The 23,352-nt window shown below is 43.2% G+C and overlaps 1 protein-coding gene across 2 annotated transcripts in view; it reads right to left on the reverse strand.

Moving 5' to 3' along the window:
• The window catches only part of STXBP4 (syntaxin binding protein 4), a 146,899-nt gene that overhangs the window by 70,016 nt on the left and 53,531 nt on the right, over positions 1-23,352 (reverse strand). For both annotated transcript variants that reach the window (XM_083148648.1, XM_083148647.1), the window contains exons 11-12: positions 8,854-8,919; positions 3,357-3,533 (exon numbers count right to left, since the gene is read on the reverse strand). In XM_083148648.1, coding sequence (XP_083004774.1) covers positions 3,357-3,533; positions 8,854-8,919 — 243 coding nt within the window. The remainder of the gene's footprint in view (positions 1-3,356; positions 3,534-8,853; positions 8,920-23,352) is intronic.

Genomic DNA, 23,352 nt, shown 5'->3' on the forward strand with positions numbered 1-23,352 from the left:
ATAATAGTATGAAACACCTTGCTCACAACTTCTCATTTGCCACCTTACTTCTTTTTTTTTTTTTAAGAAAAGCTTGAAAAACTATGCTCTTTGTAAAATGAGAACTTTGTTTCATCAAGGTGTGCCCACACAACCCAGGAGAATGGCTGACAATCTCTATAATTCTTTGCTTTGGTGTACTTCTACATATGCAGCTGGCAAAACGGTTGTTTATTATGTAAAGGGCAATAGAGATTCCACAGCAAAATTTATATGATTATCTTCATTGTAAAGTTTTCTAACTTCAAACTTTAATTTATCAGTTCTCAACATCTCATCATTATACAGTACTCGTAACACCGCTCAAAGCAAAAGCTTCAAAAGTTAGTCTGCTACCTTCTGTGTTTGTGCATGTGTGAGAAAGAGATGCAGCTTTACTCTATGCCAGCAGATGGCAGTGTTTCAGAGACTCACAGACACTAGACATATGTATATAGATGATATACAAGTTATGCAATTTATGGGCAAAAAAAAAATGTATAAAAGAACAATGTACAGTTAGAAGCAGTGTCAGATTACTAGAAAAGCAACATTTGTACCCAAAAGCAGGTTGTGATGAAATAATGTAAACAAAAGCATGGTCTTTATAAGGGCAATATTCGCTGTGGTGAATTCCCCCAGTTAATGGATTCGTCCAGGCTATCCAATTAGCCCAGATGATGAAGCACTTATTGCAGATTATGGGTGCTCCCAAAGCATAATCTGTGATAAAAGACCTATGGATCCGCAATAATGTATGAGTCTGAGAAGTGATTCAGGATCCCATGGGATATTGCCCAAAAATGGGTCCTTTTTTGGCCAAAATTATCAATCCTCCTCACAACACCTCCTTGTGGAACTTCAATCTTGGAATCTGCTTCCTGAGCCACCCCTGGGTGCTTAGGCACTCAGTTTGGGAACTACTGATGTAAGGACTTCACCACATCGACATAGTGTATCCTCATTGTGCACCATCCCTGCGCTAGGCCACGCCCCTACTCGTATGGTCACACAGGACTTCGTCAGAGAGCCCTCTGATGAAGTTCAGTGTGATGAAATGCGTAGGATTATCTATAAGAAAGTATGTAACTGTAATGCTGAAGGTAGAATAAGTCTTTATAGCTGGCTAATTACTATTCATAAGAGTTGTTGCAAGATTAAATTAGCCAAGAGCTGCTGATAGCAATTTTTCCGCACATTACAGTGGACACAGGTGCAATTGTATTAAGCCTGGTGAAGTGATAACATGGAAGGTTATAATGCAGCACCCAGTCAGCTCGTAACTGGCATGTTTCAAACCTGGCTTGACAGTTAGGAGCTGATTGGCTGGTGTGTGATAACATTCCACTTTATCACTTCAATAGGCTTAATACATCCCCTCAGCTCATCGCCCCACAGGCAGAAAGCAGATCATGCCTTCTGCAATTTATACTCAAAAGGCATTGGTTCCTTAGTTTTATAGTAGTATGTTTCCCACTAAATAGTTCACTATAAACATTGTCACAGATACTTTCTAGCAGAAATACAAAAAAATAAAAATGGAAAGAAAACCTACTAATCTGTAGAAATGATGCCATATGAAATTGTCTTTGAACATATAATTGTGGCCCTGTATTCTGTGTATTCCTTTATAGTCTATGATCATTCACTTCTGTTTAGGAACGGAAGGAACAAAATGATGCTTTGAAAGCACAAGGCTGCTCCCAGAAACCTCTGCCTTATGCACCAATTTACTGTTGTGTTCTGCAAAACAAGGTGAGCAGGCCATATCTCCCAATATTCAGGCAGATGGGTAAAAGGCTCTGACTAAAGGGATATTGGTCAATTGGGGCTATCTTGTCTGAATCAAGATAGTTGGGGGTTATCCTCTTTATAACATTGAAGTGGACATTTTTAGCAACATGAGGAGAACCCTGCAATCAAGTGTTCCTGTACGAAAGTTCCAGGTCTAGTACAACTTTGCTAATGTTAGTGCTTCTATCGTATTAGTTTGATATATGACAAAGAGAAACGGGCACCACAGTCAGGCTAAACATATGGTACAGGCTACAATCAAATGTGAGAGTGTTGTCAGACAGACTGGTCACTTGAGAGAACACCCAGATATAAATATCTGGAGACAAAGAGGGGGTGTTTGGCATTACTGCGGCAAAGATGCATGAAGTCATATCTATACCTGGAGAATCCTGTAAGTCAGTTACACAAAATGGGGCTTTCTGACCAAAAATATGGTACAGGTTACAATCAACCATACAATCAAATGTGAGAGTGCTGTAAGATACACTGGGCACATTAGAGAATACCCAGACATAAATGCCTGGAGACAAAGAGAATCATTTACTAAAGCTTCTAAAAGTGGGGATCATTGTCTAGCTATCATTTCTCTATTGAATCCTAGAAAAGTGATGGACAGAATGTTGCTATGAGCAACATTCCCACTAGAGATGCTAATCCCAGGGCATTTTTTTCAAACCAGGGATTAGGAATTGAAAATTGCTCAATCCTGGGATACTCAGGATCCCAGGATTGGCCTCCCTAATAAAAACAAACCGGCACATTTTCTCACATGGGCGGGTGGTGCGACTGGAAGCGTGGGAGGCGGGAGTGGTTATGCAGCTGTGCTGACCACATCATGCGGCACAGAGCTGCACGGCCGGAGATGGAAGCAGCCCGGCGGCATCAGAGCGAGTGTTCAGGCAGTAGACAGCGCATGTGCAGTCTAATCCCGGGATTGGAAACTCCAATCCTGGGATTCAAATAACGGCAATTTTTGGGCCAAATCCCGGGATACCGCCGATCCCGAGATTTCCCAGCCTAATTCCCACTGCAAATTTACACCAAATTTAGCACTTAACATCACAAATTGGGAATTGTCCGTTTTTTGTAAAAGTAAGATATCAGTACTACAAATAAAATCAGCCATACAGTAGCATTTCAGGTAACATGTTGAAAATGTAAAGTTAATAGGAGATAATGGAGTTTTCTCAACAATCTGCCAGACACATCAAAGCCAAAACGGCAAAGTTTGAAATACTCCCATTAATAGCTTTCTGGAAAGTAGACCCCTGTCTAATGTACAATCCAATTATCCATGTAAGCTTCTGTTTTTCCAAGGCACAAATAATAAATAAAATAAAAAAAACCCTACTTTGTAAAGGAAGGGTCATAACACCCACATTGTTCTCAATGCCGCAGATTACTGTGAATACTGAATAACAAGACAAACACTGACCTACTTTACAGGAATAGATGAATAGAGGGAATGAAAGACAGGGAGAGGGTCATGTGACTGCAAGGAGGGAACCATGGAAACAGGATGAGATTGCTGCTTAGCTTACTTTATTTTGGCCAGAATGATCAACTAGTTGGGCTTTCAGTTCCATGATTTCAGCTTCCAGTAGGTGTATGACTTCTTCATAGTCCATCTCCATGCCACTAGCTTGTCTCTGTGCTACTTCTGCGAGGTGGATTCGGCTACGCAGAGCTCTCGTCTCCTCAATGGCAGCTTTCGCTTCCTGAAAAGAGCAAAAATAAGCAATAAAGAAACACAGATTAGATGTATGAAGCAGTGAGTGATAAGAAGTGATAAAGGGGCAGATTTATTAAGCTCGGTGAAGTGATAAACTGTCTGGTTTTTATCACCGGCCAATCAGCTCCTACCTGTGAAGTAACAGGCTTGGTTTGAAAAATGACAGGTCAGAGCTGATTGGCCGGTGATAAAAACCAGACACTTTAACACTTAACCGAGCTTAATAAATCTACCCTAAAGTGCCTGGTACTTTATCACCGGCCAATCAACTCCTGACTGTTAAGTTACAGGTTGTGTTTAATAAGGGACAGTTAGGAGGTGATTGGCCGGTGATAAAGTACCAGTCACTTTATCACTTCTCCTCCCTTATCCCTGATTCATACATCTACCCCCATGTGTGATAATTATACCAGTAACAGGAGACTGGACATGCTGGGTGATCATACAAATAACACAACATACATGTAATACAAAAATACAAAGCTGTTACTAAGGAGCTTCACGCAGAACTGGGCAATGCTGAAATTGCACAAGGGAAATTAATGACAGAAAATGCACATGGTTCGTAATTATAATCCTCTCAGTTTGACGGACATGAAGCCAGCATTTGGGGGTGGAAACCTGCAGTTTTCTGGGTGTGTGTGATAAAATGCAGGCATGTCCAGGCGTTTTCGGCAAAAGAGTCTGTGACATCAGTGATGACTTTCACCCTGTCCAAGTTGCAGATTAGTGGAAGCCTCAGATCTACTCACATTTGCACAGACAGTAAAATAATTTCAGTGGTCAGCAAATTGTGTATGGATTACGAGTGGATACCGATTAGAGATCCATTCACAATTCTCTCACAATTATCCAAAGGGTGGTTACTCTTTCAGTGACTTACTTCTCACAGTCCCCTGCGATATCTCACATTAGTGATCAACTCTGAATCAGGCCCTATATTTTACAAGACATGGGGACAGATGTACTAGGCCAAGACTGGCCAAACAAATCCCCGATATCTTAACCCCAGTTCAAGTATTCCTGACCACCTAGCTGGTGCCCAGTTTAATTTATTACTAACTGTCACACATGCGGCATTCATTCCTAACTGACAAATTCTACAGATGCACAGGTGGTCTGGAAGATGTAAACGGTTGGTGGATCTTGAGGAGAGATCTGGTACCACTGTACTAAGCCTTGGAGAATGATAAAGTAGAGAAAGTATGAATCAGGACATGAGTGTGTGTGACCACACCATAGTATATATTCTAAGCACTTGACTGTCCATCAAAAACACAAATATATTGGCATATGCACTAAAGACACCTGCCTCTGTTATACTGCTTTTACATTGCAAAATGCAGGGTCGCACTGTAACTTTCAAATCCTGATGCAACCCTGCATTTTACGCTTTCTGGCCCCTTCAGCAAACCGGCATGGTTTTGCGGGGAGGCGGGGCAAAGCGTCATTGGGGGCAGGGGAGGAGGCAGTACTTGGAGCTAGCGCTGCTCCAAGCACTGCCTCCTCCATCAGTGTGAATGGGAATCGGGTCACTCAACCCAATGAACCCATTCACACTGCACAGCAACGAACCGGTAAGAGCCCTGCTTTTTTACCGGTTTGAAATGCCGGTTTGCAACATGCCGGCATGAACCCGGTAATTAGGTGCGATCTGAAAGGGGTATAACAGTATTTGTGGCATAAGAAATACCCCACAAGCTCTTGCAAGTAGGGACCCACTTACAGATCATGCAATCGTGGGACTGTTCTGATGAAATTGGGACAGTTGGAAGGCACAGTAAGTGCAATTGCTCAGAGATAGTTTACTGCAAGTTCCTTTCTACTTGACAAAATGCTGCATATATTTTCATTGACTTCAAAGCTCAATATTGAAAACAAGTATGAAATTACCAAAGGATGTTTAAATATAAAATCCAGTGGCTTGCCAAAGTCTAAATGCTTTAAAAAGTAATCAATTTTCCAAATGAAGCTCAGGAGAAATTAATTAACCTAAGGACTTAGTTTAAGGTCTGATAGACTAAATAAAAAACATAAAACCCCATATTAAAAACTACTCTAAACTAGTCTAGAACAGATTATGAGTTTTCTATCATTAAAAATCCTGTTGTTTGTACAAAAAAAAAAGTAGAAATACACTTAACAAATTGTAATTAATGTGTTATTCAAAGATAAAATAAAATGCAGCAAAGCTCCTAAGCACTTGGGAGTTGGAAAATTGACTCCCAAATAAGAACCAGCGTTTGTAGTACAGTTATTGGGTTCCTGTGTGGTTTCTTTTATCTGCTATTACAGTTGTTGTAAAACTGAGATATTGAATAGACCGGTCAAATTTAATGTGACCCCTTTTAACACGATAGATTCTTTTCACATCAGGTGCTGAGATTGATAATCAGGCAGCATTAAACAACAAACTAGAATACGTGGCTGAAGGTTATTGATGAGAATGGGACAAAGACATAATGTTCTGTACATTTTCATTAGAGGAAAAAACATTGAAAACATCTCTGAAGCCCTTTGCCATACCTATTAAAACTTTATTTCCTTTTATACGGGCAAGTAGATTAACAACAAACAAAACAAACATAATGTCTTGTCTGGATAATATGATCACTGTAAATCAAGCCAAATATTATTTAATGAAACATAAAATGAATGTGCTTTAATAATGACTCCTATGTAGAAAATGGGAAAATAAAAACTGCCGTGAAGATACAGTGCCTTGCCACAGCCTATAGGGGGCGCTACTGGTAATAGGAACATTTGTAATGCAGAGACAGTTTTCTTCATATAGAATTGAAGAAGACAGTGGATGAAGGCGTTTTGAAGAAACTGAGATAGTTACAGTTTGAGATAAATTATTAAGATTGCGTATTGGGCAAAGTGCTTTTATCCACAAAATAGATCGGTAAACAGAGCAGTAACATTTAAAACAACATTGTAGCAACTTCACAGATGATATCGTGGATGCTGACCGATTCTTCAGAATTTGCAGATACCCAGAACAGAGGTATGGAGTCTAACATGGTGAGGATTTTCACCAGGTACCCATGCAAGGGGATTTGGGCTTGGCTGTACCAGACACAAAAAGTATTTTGCCTGGATTCCTAAGTATGGTGGCTTGTGTACACTGGAACAAGAACTTATATGCACCTGTAGTAACATGGTCATCAGACTGGAAGAGGACCAGAAGGAAGCCACAGGTACAGTAAAAGACAGGAGCAGTGAGGGAAAGGAGCACATGATAACAGCACCAAGGGTGGGCAATAAGTGGCCCTCCAGCTGTTGCTGAACTACATACCCCAGCATGCCTTGCCTTAGTTTTGTTAATCTGCCATCCTGAAACTGACGCAAGGAATGCTGGGATGTCTAGTTTATGAACAGCTGGAGGGCCGCTTATTGCCCATCCCTGTGTTAGCCTATACTTTGGCACAGGAAAGTGTCTAAGAACTTCCTTTTATAAGGTAGAGGTTTAAATTTAGCACCAAACATGGCATCACATTTAGGAGTGCCTATCCCTTTTTAATTTCAACATGGAGCCATATGACCCGATGGTAGTCTTGGCCACCTATTACTGCTGGGAAGTAAAGAAACCACAGTCAGGGGGATACTGTGGTGGTCATCTGCTTGCAATGTAAATGCCATAGAATGGCAAGACCATTACCAAAGGACCCAGTAAGTTACGGTAACCCTGGGCTCTGGCGAACTGTGACTAACATTTTTCCTATGAACCCTAGGTCATAAAATCTCTATCTATTAAACACAATTCTGGAAAGTGTTACATAACACCTTCATCCACTGGACTATTTAATTATTACAATGGTCATTCAAATAGGGTGTTTAACCATCAAAGCTGGTACTGGCTTACTGGCTTTGTATGCATAATTCATGGGAAGATCCATGATAACATGACTGGGAGGATTAGGGTTGATCGGGCACACACCTCATTTGAGTACAGATTAGGAATATGATTCTGTTCAGTGAAATAACATTGTTTAAAATGTGATATTGCGTCAAAGAAAGGACTTGCTTTTTCTACCATATGTACAGTATGTGCTGATGGAGACTGGATTCTGACTGATACATTTATTAGCATGGATTTTACAACAAACGCATTTCTAGATGCACTCCAATGAAACAATTGTTTAAACACAAAACTGTAATAAAGAAAGTCTCACTGGCCCTTATTCTGGTTGGTGCGGTAATATCCGCGTGCGTTCGTACCGCCGATGTTTTGTGTCTGCGCATGTGCGAGCGGGGCGTACGGCCAAATCCCGCATGAAAGGCGAACACTCTGAACAGGGGGTGGAGAGGGGCGTGAAGGGCTATTTGGGCTCATTACCATATGCATACGCCCCGCGTTTCATGGGCGTTCCCATGCAAACGCTGGGCGTACGTATGGTAATGCTGCCGTGACGCACGTGTAGGGGGCGGACATATGACATCGCCGGATGTCAGCTGCCCGCCCAGATCCCTGCTTTTGCACGGAAAAATGTCTGTGTGGTCTGAGGTTGCGGGAGCTGGTGGACCACTCGGTCCTGGTAATCACAGGTGGTCCTCTGTTGTTGGCAACCATCATCCTTTTGTGTTTGTGTGCTACAGTAGTTCAGTAAATAAATAAATAAATTGGACCACTCGGTCCACGATGGTCTGCGACCATCGAATGATGGGGGAGGTTCCCTGAGATGGCGGAGGCGTATTCCATGAAAAATACACGTGCGGTCCGTTCGGCCAGCTTCTTACCACGTACGGACGGAGTTGGCAATCCGTATGGAAGGCGGGGTTTCGCACGCACGGTCCTGGCCGCATATTCGGATCCGGCCGCACCGATCAGAATAAGGGCCACTGTCTCTACTGTTGTTGTTAATAGAAAGCTGTGTACACACAGTGCAATTTTGGCTATGGACGATTATTGGGCTGATTCTGAGTTGGGAGCACAGCATATACAGCACATAAGTTTGTATATGGAATAAACCTTGTTGCTAAGAAAGGGATGCAAAAACATTTTGTATCCAGGGTAAAAACTGGCAGCTTTGGTATATAGCTCACAAATGCTGGGAAACTCAAGTTTTACATGACAAATTTGATGCCCTGAGGAAGTCTACCCAGCTAGAGGAAATGCGTTCGGTTGACCTTCCTTATTTGGGACTGAGCTTAGCAATAATATATTTCTATGTGTATACAAGAGATCTAAAAATAAAGTTCTGACAAAGAAAATATAAATAACGTGGAGGGCAAGAAAAAAACATTCCAGAGGACTATTCCATGCCCTTAATGCCCTGCATAAACAGGTCCTAATAATTTACCTGTTTTACATTGGTAAGCTCTGCAGACAACTGGCTTTTCTGTTTTTCAGATTCCAAGAGCTGTTCCTAGAGAAAGAAACGGGAAAATAAAATGAATTTGAATTGTTCTTAGAGTCTGACATAATGACTGTGTGCAAAATACTTTTTCTTATATCTTGTGGTAAGCACGCATGGTGTAATGGTTAGCATTACTGTCGCACAGCGCTGAGGTCATGGGCTGGAGTTTGTATATTCTCCCCTTGCTTGCGTGGGTTTTCTCCGGTTTCCTCCAACAATCAGAAAATATAGTGATAGGTTATCTGGCTCCTTACAAAATTAACCCTAGAATGTCTGTGTGCGTGTACATGTAGTAGGGAATATAGATTGTAAGCTCCACTGGGGCAGGGACTGATGTGAATGTTCAAATATTCTCTGTAAAGCGCTGCGGTTTGTGTGTGTGCTACATAAGTAACTGGTAATAAATAAATAAATAACAGACATGGTTTTAAACAGAATATAATACTCTTGAATGTATGCCTGAATCGCCAAAAGACAAACTACTGCAGGCAAGACCAATAACAATTTTTTTATTTATTTACTGAACTACTGTAGCACACAAACACAAAAGGATGATGGTTGCCAACAACAGAGGACCACCTGTGATTAGCTGACTGAGAATGTACTGATGTTGATTGGGGTCTTCATTTAAATAATATACTGTATTTCATGTACTTTGTTTAGCATTTTTTTTAAGACAAGGTGAAAAGTTGTGCCTAGATTTCTGTAACTGCACATATGCCTATTACTGCGATTATTGGCGCATTTTTAGACAACTCTGAAAAAAGTCCCAGTAAGAGATGAGCAGGGGCTGATCTAAATATAGCCTCAGGCTGTACTTAGTCTAGGAGTCTTATGGATAATTAAAGACTCCCTGTAAATGCCCCCATACACTACGCCGACTTGTCCTAAGGACAAGTCGGCCTAATGTCGGCCCCGACTTCCCCTGAGCTCCCCCGGCAGCTCCTGATATGATTTGGCACTTGATGTGTGCCATTTTTTACATGTGATAAATCGGATCGATTTATCACATGTAAATCCGGGGGAGCTGTGGGAGAGCAGGGTCTGGGGGAGCTTGCAGGCGGGGGGGGGGGGGGGGGGACGTCAGGGTCCGTCTGGGGGAGCGGGGACCAGAGACTGGAGAGCAGGGTCCGGTCCATGTGTGATGAGAGAGGGTAGTCACCTAGCGGCAGGAGAGGTGGCGGGGAGCGGGGTCCAGTCCAGCTGCAGGAGGGGAGCACATCCAGCTGAGACTAGGTAGCGGCAGCTGCAGGCGGGGAGCACGGAGCGCACGGCGCATAATAACAGAGTCCGGTTAGCGGCGAGCCGGAGAATAGGAAACATCCTATTCAAAAGACTGGGCGGACGCTGATTGGCTGAGCTCTCGGCCAATCAGCGTCCGCCCAGTCTTTTGAATAGGATGTTTCCTATTCTTTCGCTCGCCGCTACCCGGGCATTGTTATTATGCGCCGTGCGCTCCGTGCTCCCCGCCTGCAGCTGCCGCTACCTAGTCTCCAGTCCACACACTAGCTCACTACCCCTCCTGCAGCTGGGTGACTACCCTCTCTCATCACACATGGACCGGACCCTGCTCTCCGGTCCCCACGCCCACAGACCAGCTCAATGCTGGCTGCACATAAAATTTATCTTATGTGCAGACCGACCGACATCCAGATCTGATCCGATTCGCACGGGACCGCGCATCGGATCAGACAGGATGTCATACCCTACACGATTTGGGCACTTTCACCCGATTTCTCAGCCCGATCCTCCAGAATTGGGTGAAATCAGGCCCAAATCGTGTAGTGTATGGGGGCTTTAAGATTAAGTACTGTAAATCAGTCATCTGGGGTTCTGGTCTAATTAAATGTTCAAGACTGATATAAGCCAACAAGCTGCAGTGTTTAAACATATTCACAAACAAATACCTACCCTACAAGCGCTATGGTAGCAATGATAATATGCTTCTTTAAGTGTAAATGTTTACACATACACATATATATTTTAGACAAATAAACCTTAAGGTTTCACATGTGCCATTAAGGCTTCTTAGATATGATCTGAAATTTCACAAAACTACTGAATCCCTACCATTCAAACTAAAAAAGCAATGTAATTCCCATCATTAAGGTCGATGCTTAATGGATAAGTTCCTTGCGCAATGCCAATATGTTATGCCATCACACCCTGTGGTAAACTGCAGATTCAGCACTCTCACAGAGTGGTAATGCCTTCACTCACACAATAGCGGTACTGCTTACTCACAGTCTGTCATGATCCAGTGTTTAAAGAAACACTTATTTGTCATCCAAGTGTTTCTTCAGGTTTGCTTTGAGATGTTCTCCTGTGTGTTCCCTCAGCAGTGGTCATGCTTTGGGCTTCCCGTTGTCCAGCTGGCGCCGTCCATGCGTGTTTAGCGGTGTCCACTTTACACTGACACTGCCTGCAGTCCCCTATGGCAGCACTCTATTGTGCACTCTGCCTCTGTCATGCGTGTAGGCCACAAGCCACTTCTCCTAAACATCGAGTACCCCTCCAATTCCCAATACAGGTGCCCCCATCTTGGATCCATCCACATGTTACTCCTCCAGCTGGTGAAATTCTGATATCATCCTGCAATATCCAATCACCATCATGATGATACTAGAAGTATGCTGGAAGAAACACAGTCAACTCGTCAGTGCAGTGATGTCCACTGAGAAGCTTCTTTGGGCTCTCCTGTACTCCTGGTGATTGACATTGTGTAGAACTACCATCCTACTGCACAGCCTAACTCCTGCCAGTACCTTTACTGGGAATTCTATTTGGCTCCAGCCCAAACAATCATCCTATTGTATCTGTTATCAGCTACATTTTGTCACCATCGCATTACCATTAGTCACCATCGATCACTGCTCACTTTCATCTACTACCCGAGTCCCGCCCATATCTACCAGTCACCACTCGATATCAAGTTAAACCTCGATATCAGCCACCATCAGGGTACCAACATCGGTAACTGTCATCATCAGTGGGCCCACCTGTGCTAGTGGTATCTTCCTGAGCCAGTCATACTTACCTGCCGTGCTCCCTTGTTGTTTCCAACACACCATCTGTCAGACCTTCTAACCGCATCATGGTTACAAGCGGTCTACCATTATCCAGATTATCCAGTGTTGTCTTTCCTGTTCCAGTTGTCTCCATTATCCTCTGGTGCCAGTTCAGAATGTTCATTTTCAATTCCAGATGATTCCTTTACTCTTTGCTCCTATATACAGTCTGCAGTCATGCCTTCGAGCCCTGAGCTCTCTCTCCATATTGTGAGGATTTCCCTCTATTTGGACTAAAGTTATAAAAGAAACAAGCTTCCACTTCATTCCAGCCCCAGACCAGTCACCCTTCAGAAGTGACACAATCTATACAACTCTGAGCAGTTATGTGGCATACCTATCCCACTTTTTGTCTATGGAATTTCATAGCTTTAAAAAAAAAAATGATGCTGTGAAATTTAGGTAGAGAGCTTTACCCGCTCTCATCCCATCAGCATTTCCCTCACGTTAGTCTGTACATCAGTTTTTCTTTTGCTGTGGCAGGTGCTGGATTCATTTATTTATTAAAAGTTTCTTATATACCACAGCATATTCCATTGTGGGTTAACAAATGTTAAACACAAACCTCAAACAGTCCTTAACCAACAAGTGGTCTCAGCATGCCGATACTTGGGGAATGACAAGTACCACCATGTATGGGTTAGAAGGGCCCACTGGTACCTGTAGTCCTACAAAAAAAAAAGTATCGGGGTCTACCCTCTGAAGGCATAACCAGTAATGGGCTTTTGGAGCCATGCTGGTTCCGGAAACAAGGAGGCAAAATAGTTAAGGGGTCCCTCCGTATTTTAAAGAACCAGCATCAGGCTCCTAGGTGTGGGGCTAATCAGTGAAAAATAGAATATTGTCTTTACAGGGGAACTATAGGTTACATCAATGTAGCTCCGGCATGCTGGTACTTGAGTAACCACAAGTGCCAGCATGCCCAGTACGTAAGAGACCACTGGTAATTGTAGTCCACGTGTACAGTAAAAGAAATTAAAAAAAGAGAAGACAAAATGGCGGTCTCCCCCAAGGAAATACAGTTAGAAAAGGCATAGGAGTCCTCTGTATTTCAATGAACCAACACCAGGTTTCTGAGACGGTTCTGAGTGAGAAAATTAGGAGGCGATAAGTTGGGATCCCCAGATTTCCATCAACCTAAGCTCTTTCGCATGGCCGCTTCCACCTGGTGAAGAGCAAGACAAACATGTTTCTTTCTATAGGAGTCCCAGAGGAGGTGGTGGGAATGCAAAAGTGTTTAAAGTCTGCCGCTCACTGGATGAAGAGGGAAAAAAACAATGGGGAATGCAGCAAACCCCCCATCTCTCTCTGTCAGAGGGGTGCCGGGCCTTAAACCCCTGCCTACCTGCAGGTGGCCACTGCACAGGCACAATTAATTGAAATTCCTTATCTTTAAAATGGGGTATATTTTACTGAATAAAAAAAAAAAACCTGTAACTTAACTACAATAAACATAAAATCAAAAGGCCATGCACTGGAAGATATATGTATAAAAAGAAATAAAAAACTAGTTCTTCATTCATCATCTACCCTGAGTTATGGTTTCCCAAGAATCCCTCATAGACTACAGTAGAATAGTATCAGTTTTTCATAATCAGGAATTGGGTGAAAAATAGCTTGTCAGTTCCCCAACAACTTTTTTTTTGCCCTGAAATTAGGCCTGCATCAATGGGCGACAGTTCTATGAGTCCTTGCCAAATTTCAGCTCAGTACATCCAAACAATTTTGAAGCATAGCCCCTCAAACACCATGCACCAACTCATGAATACCTTATGGAAGAATTCTGTTTATTCGATTCAGCCTTAATAACACACACACACACACACAAACCAGACTCAATGGCCACCATATAAAGAATGTATAGAAATAATATCCTGATATAGAGAATTCATGAGTATACTGTATAGACGAGAGATAACAAAGGTGGCTCCTTCTTGACCTGACAATGACACTTGTAAGACTAGTATTATGTTCCTATTCTAAGTACAGGTTGAGTATCCCTTATCCGAAATGCTTGGGACCACGAGCATTCCGGATAGGGGATTTTTTCGGTTTTTACAATAATTTTTTTTAGGCTTACTTACCCGTCCCCTGATGGTGTCCGGTGGTCCCTCAGCGTCCACGCAGTCCCCGGGCATCCACAGCAGGCCTCCGGTATCTTCTCTGGGTCTCCAGCGGTCCCAGGAATGCATTGCGCGGGTGTGCGCGCGCACCGGTGACGTCACCGGCGCTCGTGCAATGCATTCCTGGGACCGCTGGAGGCCCTGAAGAAGATGCCGGAGGCCTGCTGTGGACGCCCTGGGACTTGGAAAGTATGAAAAAAGAGGGTTAGGGGGTAGAAATTATTATTTTTTAATTATTCCAAAAACCACGGTTTTTGGAATAATTCGGATAATGGATACACGGATACGAGATACTCAACCTGTAATACTATTTTACCTACAATTCACTTTTATTGATTAATTCCAACCAATAGAATACCCACATGTAATCTGCTTTGGCTAGGAACCAATAAATAAAAGACTCAAAAGTTAGAAAAAATCTGATGTTAAAGAGGAAAAGAAAGAAGGGCGGTTTTTTTTTATCTTTAACCCTAGGGTACAGTGGTGGATTTATGTGCAATGCAATAAAGTTTAATGTGGTGCAGCATGCTTGGTGTCATGACATCATGCTGTCCTGCTGCTCTGAAAGCAGAGGAACGACTAGGCAACTTACTTGCCTAGTATGAAATCCACTGCAGAGGTAGTATCTCTGAAAGTAGCCACAATCCCATCTTTACCAGCCACAACATTTACAGGTTGAGTATCCCGTATCCAAAATGCTCGGGACCAGGAGAATTTTGGATAACGGATTATTCCGTATTTTGGAATATTTTAATATTTCAATTATGTATTTTGAAGTATCTTGCATTTATGCTGTATAAACACATAAAATAAACACAAATATATTTTATTACCACATAAAATACACACAAATATATTTTATTTGTTCAAAAAACAAGGTTTCAAAACATGAAACAAAATTTGTGTACTATCTCAGATATTAAATTTGAATGCCAAGCAATCATTTTCTTGTACATATATAGTGCCAGTTACATATCATGTCCCCAGTGATGCTGTTACATATGTCCCCAGTGAGTTTTTAGCTAAACAATTTTTTTTTCCCACTTTCTGGAAAGTATGGTTTTCGGAATAATTCGGATAACGGATATTCGGATACGGGATACTTAACCTGTACTACATTTGTTTGACAATGTACTACAAATACAGGGCACACTAGTTTTTTCAAGTGATATTAATCTCTCACCGTTCCATAGCCAAATATCCAATTTCACATTAACCAAGAGCTAGTATGACAGCTTCTATTTAAGGAACAGATGTGCAGAAAAATAAAGCGCAAAAATTACAAATATCATAATCAACTAAACCTTCATAGGAACACAATGAGACAATAAATCTATAGCAGTACATGAATTATGGTTAAAGTTTTTACTTGGCTTTGTAAAACAAATGCATTAGCATTAATCAAAATAAACCAGCTACTGCAAATTGTAAATTAAATAATGTTCATCTCTTTGCCACGGGACTATAAAAGCAATGACTACAACAATTTGGTAGGTCAAAGACGATGCTTCACATCCCCAACATATGTAATTTGGAACCCAAGCTATTGTTCACTATAGTAAAGATAGACAACTTTGTCAAGTACATGCATAAACTAAATAAATCCTCGCTCTATGGCCCTTAATCGCAGTACACATTTGTTTGGAAAATGGGAAAAACCATGTGCACTGCAGGTGGGGCAGATGTAACATGTGCAGAGAGAGTTAAATTTGGGTAGGGTGTGTTGAAACTGAAATCTTAATTGCAGTGTAAAAATAATGCAGCCAGTATTTACCCTGCACAGAAACAAAATAACTCACACTAATCTAATTATCTCTATACATGTTACATCTGCCCCACCTGCAGTGCACATAGTGTTGCCCATTTTCCAAACACATTTGTACTGCGATCAGATCAGAATAAGGCCTATAAGTGCTGTCACATCCGGCGCTGCACTGTCCGCTCGTACAGGTTGGAATTCGGCAATGTCATCGATGGTGGGGGTGTGCGCTTCCGCATAGTCGCTCATAGCCATGTGCAAGCGCCAGAAGGGAACGCCTTTGGTGTGTTTTTCACTCGCCAGGGCATTCGCAAAATGAGTGACAGGCGGGGTCGGGTGGTTGCTTTGGTCTGACCAGCAAAGCAAAGGGAAGGGGGGCTGGCAGCTTCCGATGATCTGTGGTGGGTTTTGCTGGGGCAGGACCAACCTGCCCTGGTAGGTTGGTCCTGCCCCAGCAAAACCCACCACTCAAGGGGTTAATTCATGACTAGTCAACACAAGAGCACATGCTGCATATCTGCAGAGAGATGTTTGCGTTTTGTGTAGAATGAATAGATGTGTATTTAGCAACAGAGAAACTGACATTCTGTAACCTTCTCTAGGTGGGTAGACATATAATTTAATTTTTTTTTATATTTCCGGTGCCCATTTTCTGACCTCAGCAAGGCTTTCTAGCAGTTTCATGATGACATTCTAGTCTGTACACCTGCAACTAAACAGCTTTTCCCTCAGTAATTATGCCTAGTAAATGATGACAGAAACAATTGGGACCACTTATTCAGCTGTGACTAAAGAAAGAGACTGCTGTTCGAGAAACTCAACACTTTTGGTCTCATTACAAGTCAGTCACCTCTTGGCCTGATTATAAAATCACACATGTAATACTGTAGAAAGAGGGCTGCTTAACATTAATAACAGGAGCATCTGCAGGAGAGGTCACTTTAACCTTAAGCCTCAGTCAGCATGGGAAGATGGAAGATAAAAACACAACTGTTATATAAATACATGTATTTTCACTTCATTAATGAAGCAGTGTGGATTTATGCTGGCTTCTGGGGAAACCAACCATTTCAGTAGTGTTTAGTAATAGGGGAATATTCCTATAGCGTGCATTAACATCAGAGGTGGTTGGAACTGCAAATTAAAAGCAGCACTCTCTCAGGGCCAGATTAACAATGGGGAGGATGGAGCTGCAGCTCCAGGCCTCCACATAACATTAGACCAATCACCATGGCAGCATGGTGATCACCAGACAGGTACCAGCTGGCCACACATTTGGTTAACAAATTGCTTATCGGCGATTCTGTGTAAGAAAATCGCATTGCATGCAATTTTTGCGTGCGATGCGATCGCATGCAATGCAAGTTCCCTATGTAAATTATTAACTACACTCTGGCCGCGGGTGCGATGCGATTGCATGCGATTTTATAGGGTGCGATGCCATTGACTTTGCTATACATTTGTATGAGATGCAATGAGATTTAGGAACCCCCCCACTATCGACGCCACTTTATATAGTGTGGCAAGCGCAGTGAGCCACCATGCCCGAAGCGCGTCATGCCCAGCGAGGGGACGCAGAAAACATGTAAAGTAATCTGTGTACACTTGCCACGCTTCGGGCTCGGTGGCTCGCTGCGCTTGCCACACTATATAAAATCAACTCCACGCTGACGTGGATAGTGGGGGTATGAAACGTCGGGAGGACGCGTTCCGCCGCCGCTTGCCACGCTTCGGGGTGGCGTGGATAGTGCCTAAATCTCATTGCATCTCATACAAATGTATAGCAAAGTCAATGGCATCGCACCCTTTACAATCGCATATATATATATATATATATATATATATATATATATATATATATATATAGAGATAGATAGATAGAGAGAGAGAGAGAGAGAGAGAGAGAGAGAGAGAGAGAGAGAGAGAGAGAAGGTGCATAGTCAGGTATTTTGTGGTACTGAATACTCCTACTGTATGTGGGGTTTATAGGCACCAAAACAAATTGACAGCAAATACTATATTCTTCTTGGCTTCATTCTTCTTTTCAGTTTTTCAACAATGCTGTTGGTGATGGAGACTAGTTACTAAACCACTTACTATGCTTTAACCAACAGCATATCACAGAGTATCTTGCTATCTTGCCCTCTGCATACCATGCTTCAGCTGCATTAGTGATGTAACTGCAGATGGGAGAGGCTTTTCACTTAACTATTTAGACCAACGTTCTCAGTAGCGGACCCTGAAACGGTAGCCACTTATCAAACTCATCTGAAATGTCTTATGGCTGTGCCACAGAAACATGGCTACTCTTTTTCTCATTACCCGCATTGTCTGTACTAGTGGTTTTAATGAGAATGAGAAAAGTAAGCTTCCACAGGGTTGATCCTTAATTCTGGACCAGGTACAGGACTTTGACCGTGCTGCACCCCTTCAGTGGAATGCACTCCCTTGCTCTATTAGACTCTCCCCGTCCTTGCAAAGCTTCAAACGGGCACTGAAAATGCACCTATTCATCAAAGCGTACCCTTCCACTGCATAAACTAGTCCTGAGGCTGGTTCTCTGACCCCCTGTCTGTTTACATCCTGCTATCTAGCCACCACCCACTTGCTTGCACCTCTTGTAATCTGTCTCCCCTTCCTTCTAGATTGTAAACTCCTCAGAGCAGGGCTCTCTTCCCTCCTGTTGTCAAAGCCCTCTTCTGTTCACATTTCACTCACAGCTTTCCCATACTCAACACAGTGACCCTCTTTGTACGCATACTCATCTCCATCATTGACCTCAAGCCTCTTATAGTATGTTAATTGAGTCCTCACTTCTTATATTTAAACTGTAATGTGTATTGAACTGTGGCGCTCTTTATTTGTACTCTCGTTTTCTATCTATTCAATGTAATGCCAAGTTTTGTCTCCCTGTACTGTTCCTTTGTACGGCGCTGCAAAACACTCGTGGCACATTATAAATAAAATTATAATAATAATAGATAACTATCCTAAAGTTTCACTCGCTACTGGAAACTATTAAGATCCACTAGGTTCCCTTTGAACTGCATTATTTGACTCTTAAACCATTTAGAAATGATGTTGTCAGGACAAACTGCTCTCACAGGTGTTAATCTACTAAAGCTTCTAAAAATTAAAAGAGGTGATGTTGCCCATAGCAACCAATTAGCATTACCGATAAGAGATGTTTACTCCACAATGGAGCAGATGTATTAAGCCTTAACAAGAGATAAATGCAAGGGTGATAAAGAGAGATAAACTTCCAGCCAATACTCTACACTTTTGGCTGGACGTTTATCTCTCTTTATCACCCTTGCATTTATCGCTTCTTAAGGCTTAATACATCTGCCCTAATGTCTGATTTCCTTTTTCTAAACTCTGAAAATCTAACCTTACATCTGACCACCAACATGTACCTACAGGCAACATTCTCTTCTATAACCGCAGAAAGGTTCGGAGAGAATGTCTTTAGAAGACAATGATCACCATTCTGGACTGTCCAAAGCAGTACAAAGTCAAAGTCAATAATGTTGTTTTATATTTATTTGTCGTTTTAATAATGTTGTTTTATCATTTAAGTTTATTGCTCAAATGATTATGGGTAGTATTCAATGATCCCAGTTCGCTGTTTTTTTTTTCCGGCGAGGATCATTTATTTTTGGCAAGAGGACTGGCCTTCTCGCCAAAAAAAAATGATCCTCGCCGGAAAAAAAGCCATTGTTTTCTTATGGGAAATGTTGGGTACCTCGCCGTTTTTGTATTCAATGCTAAAACGGAGAATGCTGGTCGCTTTTTTTTTAGGTATACTTCTAAGTTTTGCTGTTAGCATCTTTTTTAGGTGAGCGCAAGTTACATATTTTATTTGTTTTTTTTGGTGTCTACAAGTCTATTTTTTTATTATTTGAAGGATCTATATTATTATTTTTTATTTAGAAGCGCCATATTAATATATTTTTATTTTTTTGTGGAAATTTTTCCCCCCCATGATGCATTTTTTTCTCACTGTTTATTCCACCCATATTTCAGTTATTACCCATGATTCACCTCTTCTTTCGTTTGGCCTTTGAGGATATGCACACAACATTAGCATTCTGCTGATTTGGAATAGTTTTTTAGGCTAATCTGTATTTTTCTGCATTTCTCTGCAATATTTAAACACTGAATACAAATGGAGCCATTTACACCTCGTACACCGCATTGGTCAATGCTCGCTGCCAGGGGCGGTGAGCAGCTGACACGTTAAATAGTGTGAGCAGGAGGCATGGCGACAGGTGGAAAAAACAGCGCATGCACGGCAAGCGTTAAATGGCGTACGCTGTGTTGAGCTTGCTGGAACATGCAATACTGCCCACTGTGTAAAGCCTAATCCGTATCCATCCTTTTTTGCCTTGTGTACATACATACTGTATACAGAGTGGACAAATAGACTCATAGACATATGGGCAATGAGGAAAACCAAGCATACTGAAAGCAAGGACTTTCCACAATTTCCTGCGGCTCCCGTTCATTGGGCAAATAATTTCCTAGCATGATCAGTTTCATGTACAAAACTGAGGGATTGCTCGGGCTCCCTATAATTAGGACTAATATGGTTACAAGAGAACACTTCACTTTCTTTTTAAGACAGGGGGCAAAAAAAAAAAATGGGCTGGGTGGAGGTTGTGGTCACAAAACAAGGGGAGTTGCCTTACAGGGAATGCGAGTCACATCCTAAATTTCATTGCATGTGGAGCATGGGGTACAGTTCTAGTGGGTGACATGGTGAGTGTGCTGGAGGGGTCTGCTAGTGGACAGTGTGAGTGTGCAGGGACAGGTCTGGTAGGAGACAGGGCGAGTGCGCAAGGACAGGTGTGGTAGGGGACAGGGTTAAGGACAGGGTTAGTGTGCGGGGAGAGGTGTGGTAGGAGACAGGGTTAGGGACAGGTGAGTGTGCTGGGACAAGTCTGCTAGAGAACACCATAGAACCCCCCCCCCCCCCCATTGTTTTTTGCAGTAGTGTAAACTCGGTCTACTTTTTAGTACAGTATTCCCCTTCAGTTGGTATCCCCCACCCCTCACCTTGGTTTTACTCTCAAATCTCCAAGCTCCTTTCAGGCAACGTAACAATGCTGATGCAGGGAACCGGTGCTGCAGACTAAACTGCCAGCGACTTTTTTCCCCTCTGTAGCACGAACAGCCAGGGCCTGATTTAGGGGTCAGATCGCCCCTAGCACCGGGAGGGAGGGGAGGACCCGGAGACTCGGCTCAGCTGTTGCCGCCCCTGCACGCCCACTACACAGCAGCCAATAGTCTGTGTGTATTCCAATGAGCGCTGGGCGGCAGTGGCTCAGCCTGAGCCAGTGAGCTGAGCGACAAAGCCTCCGGACGGGACCGTAAATATCATTCATGGGCGTGGCAGCGGTTATTGACAAGCGGTTGTGCCGCTCCCCGCTCATCCTGCTGCTGCCCACTCGACTATGCTGCTGCCACTGCCCACTCGGCCATCCTATGTTGCCAGTGGTCAGGAAGTCAGTCACCACTCTGACTCACAGGCTGCCTGCCGCCAGAGCAGGATTAAGGCTGTGGAGGGCCCAAGGTACTTAAGAAAGGGGGGTCCCAAGGTAAAAGTAAGTAAATTTCATAATATATATATATATATATATATATATATATATATATATGCCTGGCGTACGGCATGGACGGCGTGGGAACAAGGAAAAGGTATTTAAATCATTGTATCCTGTTTTATGATTGTCTTCTGCACCTTGATAAAGAAGCCGTAACGGCTTAGAAACGTCGGTGATACATCCAGGCTCCTTGTCACGGGAATGGGATTGGATGGGTTCGTGTGAGTGTCAGGTACCACACTGGAGGCAGCAGGCGTAGGGTTAAATCGAGCCGGTTTAATAAAAGATGGTTTCATGGATGTACATAGATACTTCTCTTGTACAACGGGCACTCAAATACTTCTTTGAGGCAATTCGGAAACAAAATGAGCAACTTGCTATAATTTGGAAAAGTCCGGTGAAAGACTGGGAGAAAACGGCAATACGGTGCTGTACAATGCCTCTGGAAGGGAATGGAGGTTGGGAAGGTAGCCAGAAGATGATGAAGGTAACTGGGCACAGGTAGACGGAGAATGAGCAGGCTGGATGAAGAAACTGCCGGCGGGGTTGCTGAGCCAGAGCACAGGTTTCACAGGGTTAACCAATGGTTAGGACCGAGAGAAGGCAGGAGAGTAACAGACAGGCTGAAGACTCTTTTGCACTGACACCAGATAGCTCCTGACAGCCTCCCTAAATCCCCAGGGAGATGCTGCCATTGGCCACAGCGGTGCAGTGGGCTGAACACCATTCCCTGGCCCAATACCGCATAGCCCTCAACCAAGATGGCGGCGCCAGCCTCTGGACGCTGCTGACGTCCAACAGACTGGCGCCGGCCGCACAGAGTGAACCCCAGCTACAGGCGCCCTGCTGCGTTCCCCCTCTGCCGCCCAGGACCCAGCGCCAGACAGGAGAGTCGCCGACGCGCACGGAGCGGTGAGTAGGAGACACGCTGCGTGCCGCCGGCGGCTCTCCTGACAGTACCCCCTCCTTTCGGAGTGACCCTCTGCTTTCTGGGTATTTTGTGGGGATTCCTGCGGAAGAATTGTTTAACAAGGACTGGAGCATGGAGGTCAGAGGCATTCACCCAAGAGTTCTCCTCGGGACCATAGCCCGACCATTCCACCAAGTATTGGAGATGCGAGTGATGTCGACGACAGTCCAAGACTCTCTTGACTTCAAATTCGGCATCTGTACAGACGACAGGAGCTCTGGGAGGCCTTTGTTGGAAAGGACTTAGTTTTAAAGGCTTGAGCAACGAGACATGGAACGAATTTGCAATTTTCATAGAAGCCGGAAGTTTTAACTTAACAGCAACTGGGTTGATGATTTGTGAAATTTGATATGGACCTATGAAGCGTGGGGCAAATTTCATCGAGGGTAGGCGTAAACGAAGATGACGGGTGGACAGCCATACACGATCTCCGATCTTGAAGTTAGGTGCAGCTCTTCGTCGGCGATCTGCGAATCTTTTATATCGAAGTGCAGAATTTGACAAGGCTTCTTGAACTTTGGACCAGATATGTGAGAAGTGCTGTAAAGAAAAATCGACTGCAGGAACCTCTGATGCCGGAAGATTGGCAAATTCAGGGGAATGAGGATGTTTTCCATAAACAGTAAAAAATGGGGTATGACCAGAAGAAGAATGGTAGGAATTGTTGTGAGCAAATTCGGCCCATGGAAGAAGATCTGACCAGTCATCTTGAGAGGAGGAAATGAAGAATCGTAGAAAGGTCTCCAAGTCCTGATTGACGCGTTCGGTTTGACCATTGGACTGTGGGTGGTATGCTGAAGAAAACTGAAGCTTGATTTGCATGGCTGAACACAAGGATTTCCAGAAACGAGCTGTGAATTGTACCTCACGGTCGGAGACTATTTCAGACGGAAGTCCATGTAATTTGAAGATGGAA

This window comes from Crinia signifera, chromosome 6, assembly GCF_055691185.1.
Source record: "Crinia signifera chromosome 6, ASM5569118v1, whole genome shotgun sequence".
In the NCBI taxonomy this organism is placed as follows: domain Eukaryota; kingdom Metazoa; phylum Chordata; class Amphibia; order Anura; family Myobatrachidae; genus Crinia; species Crinia signifera.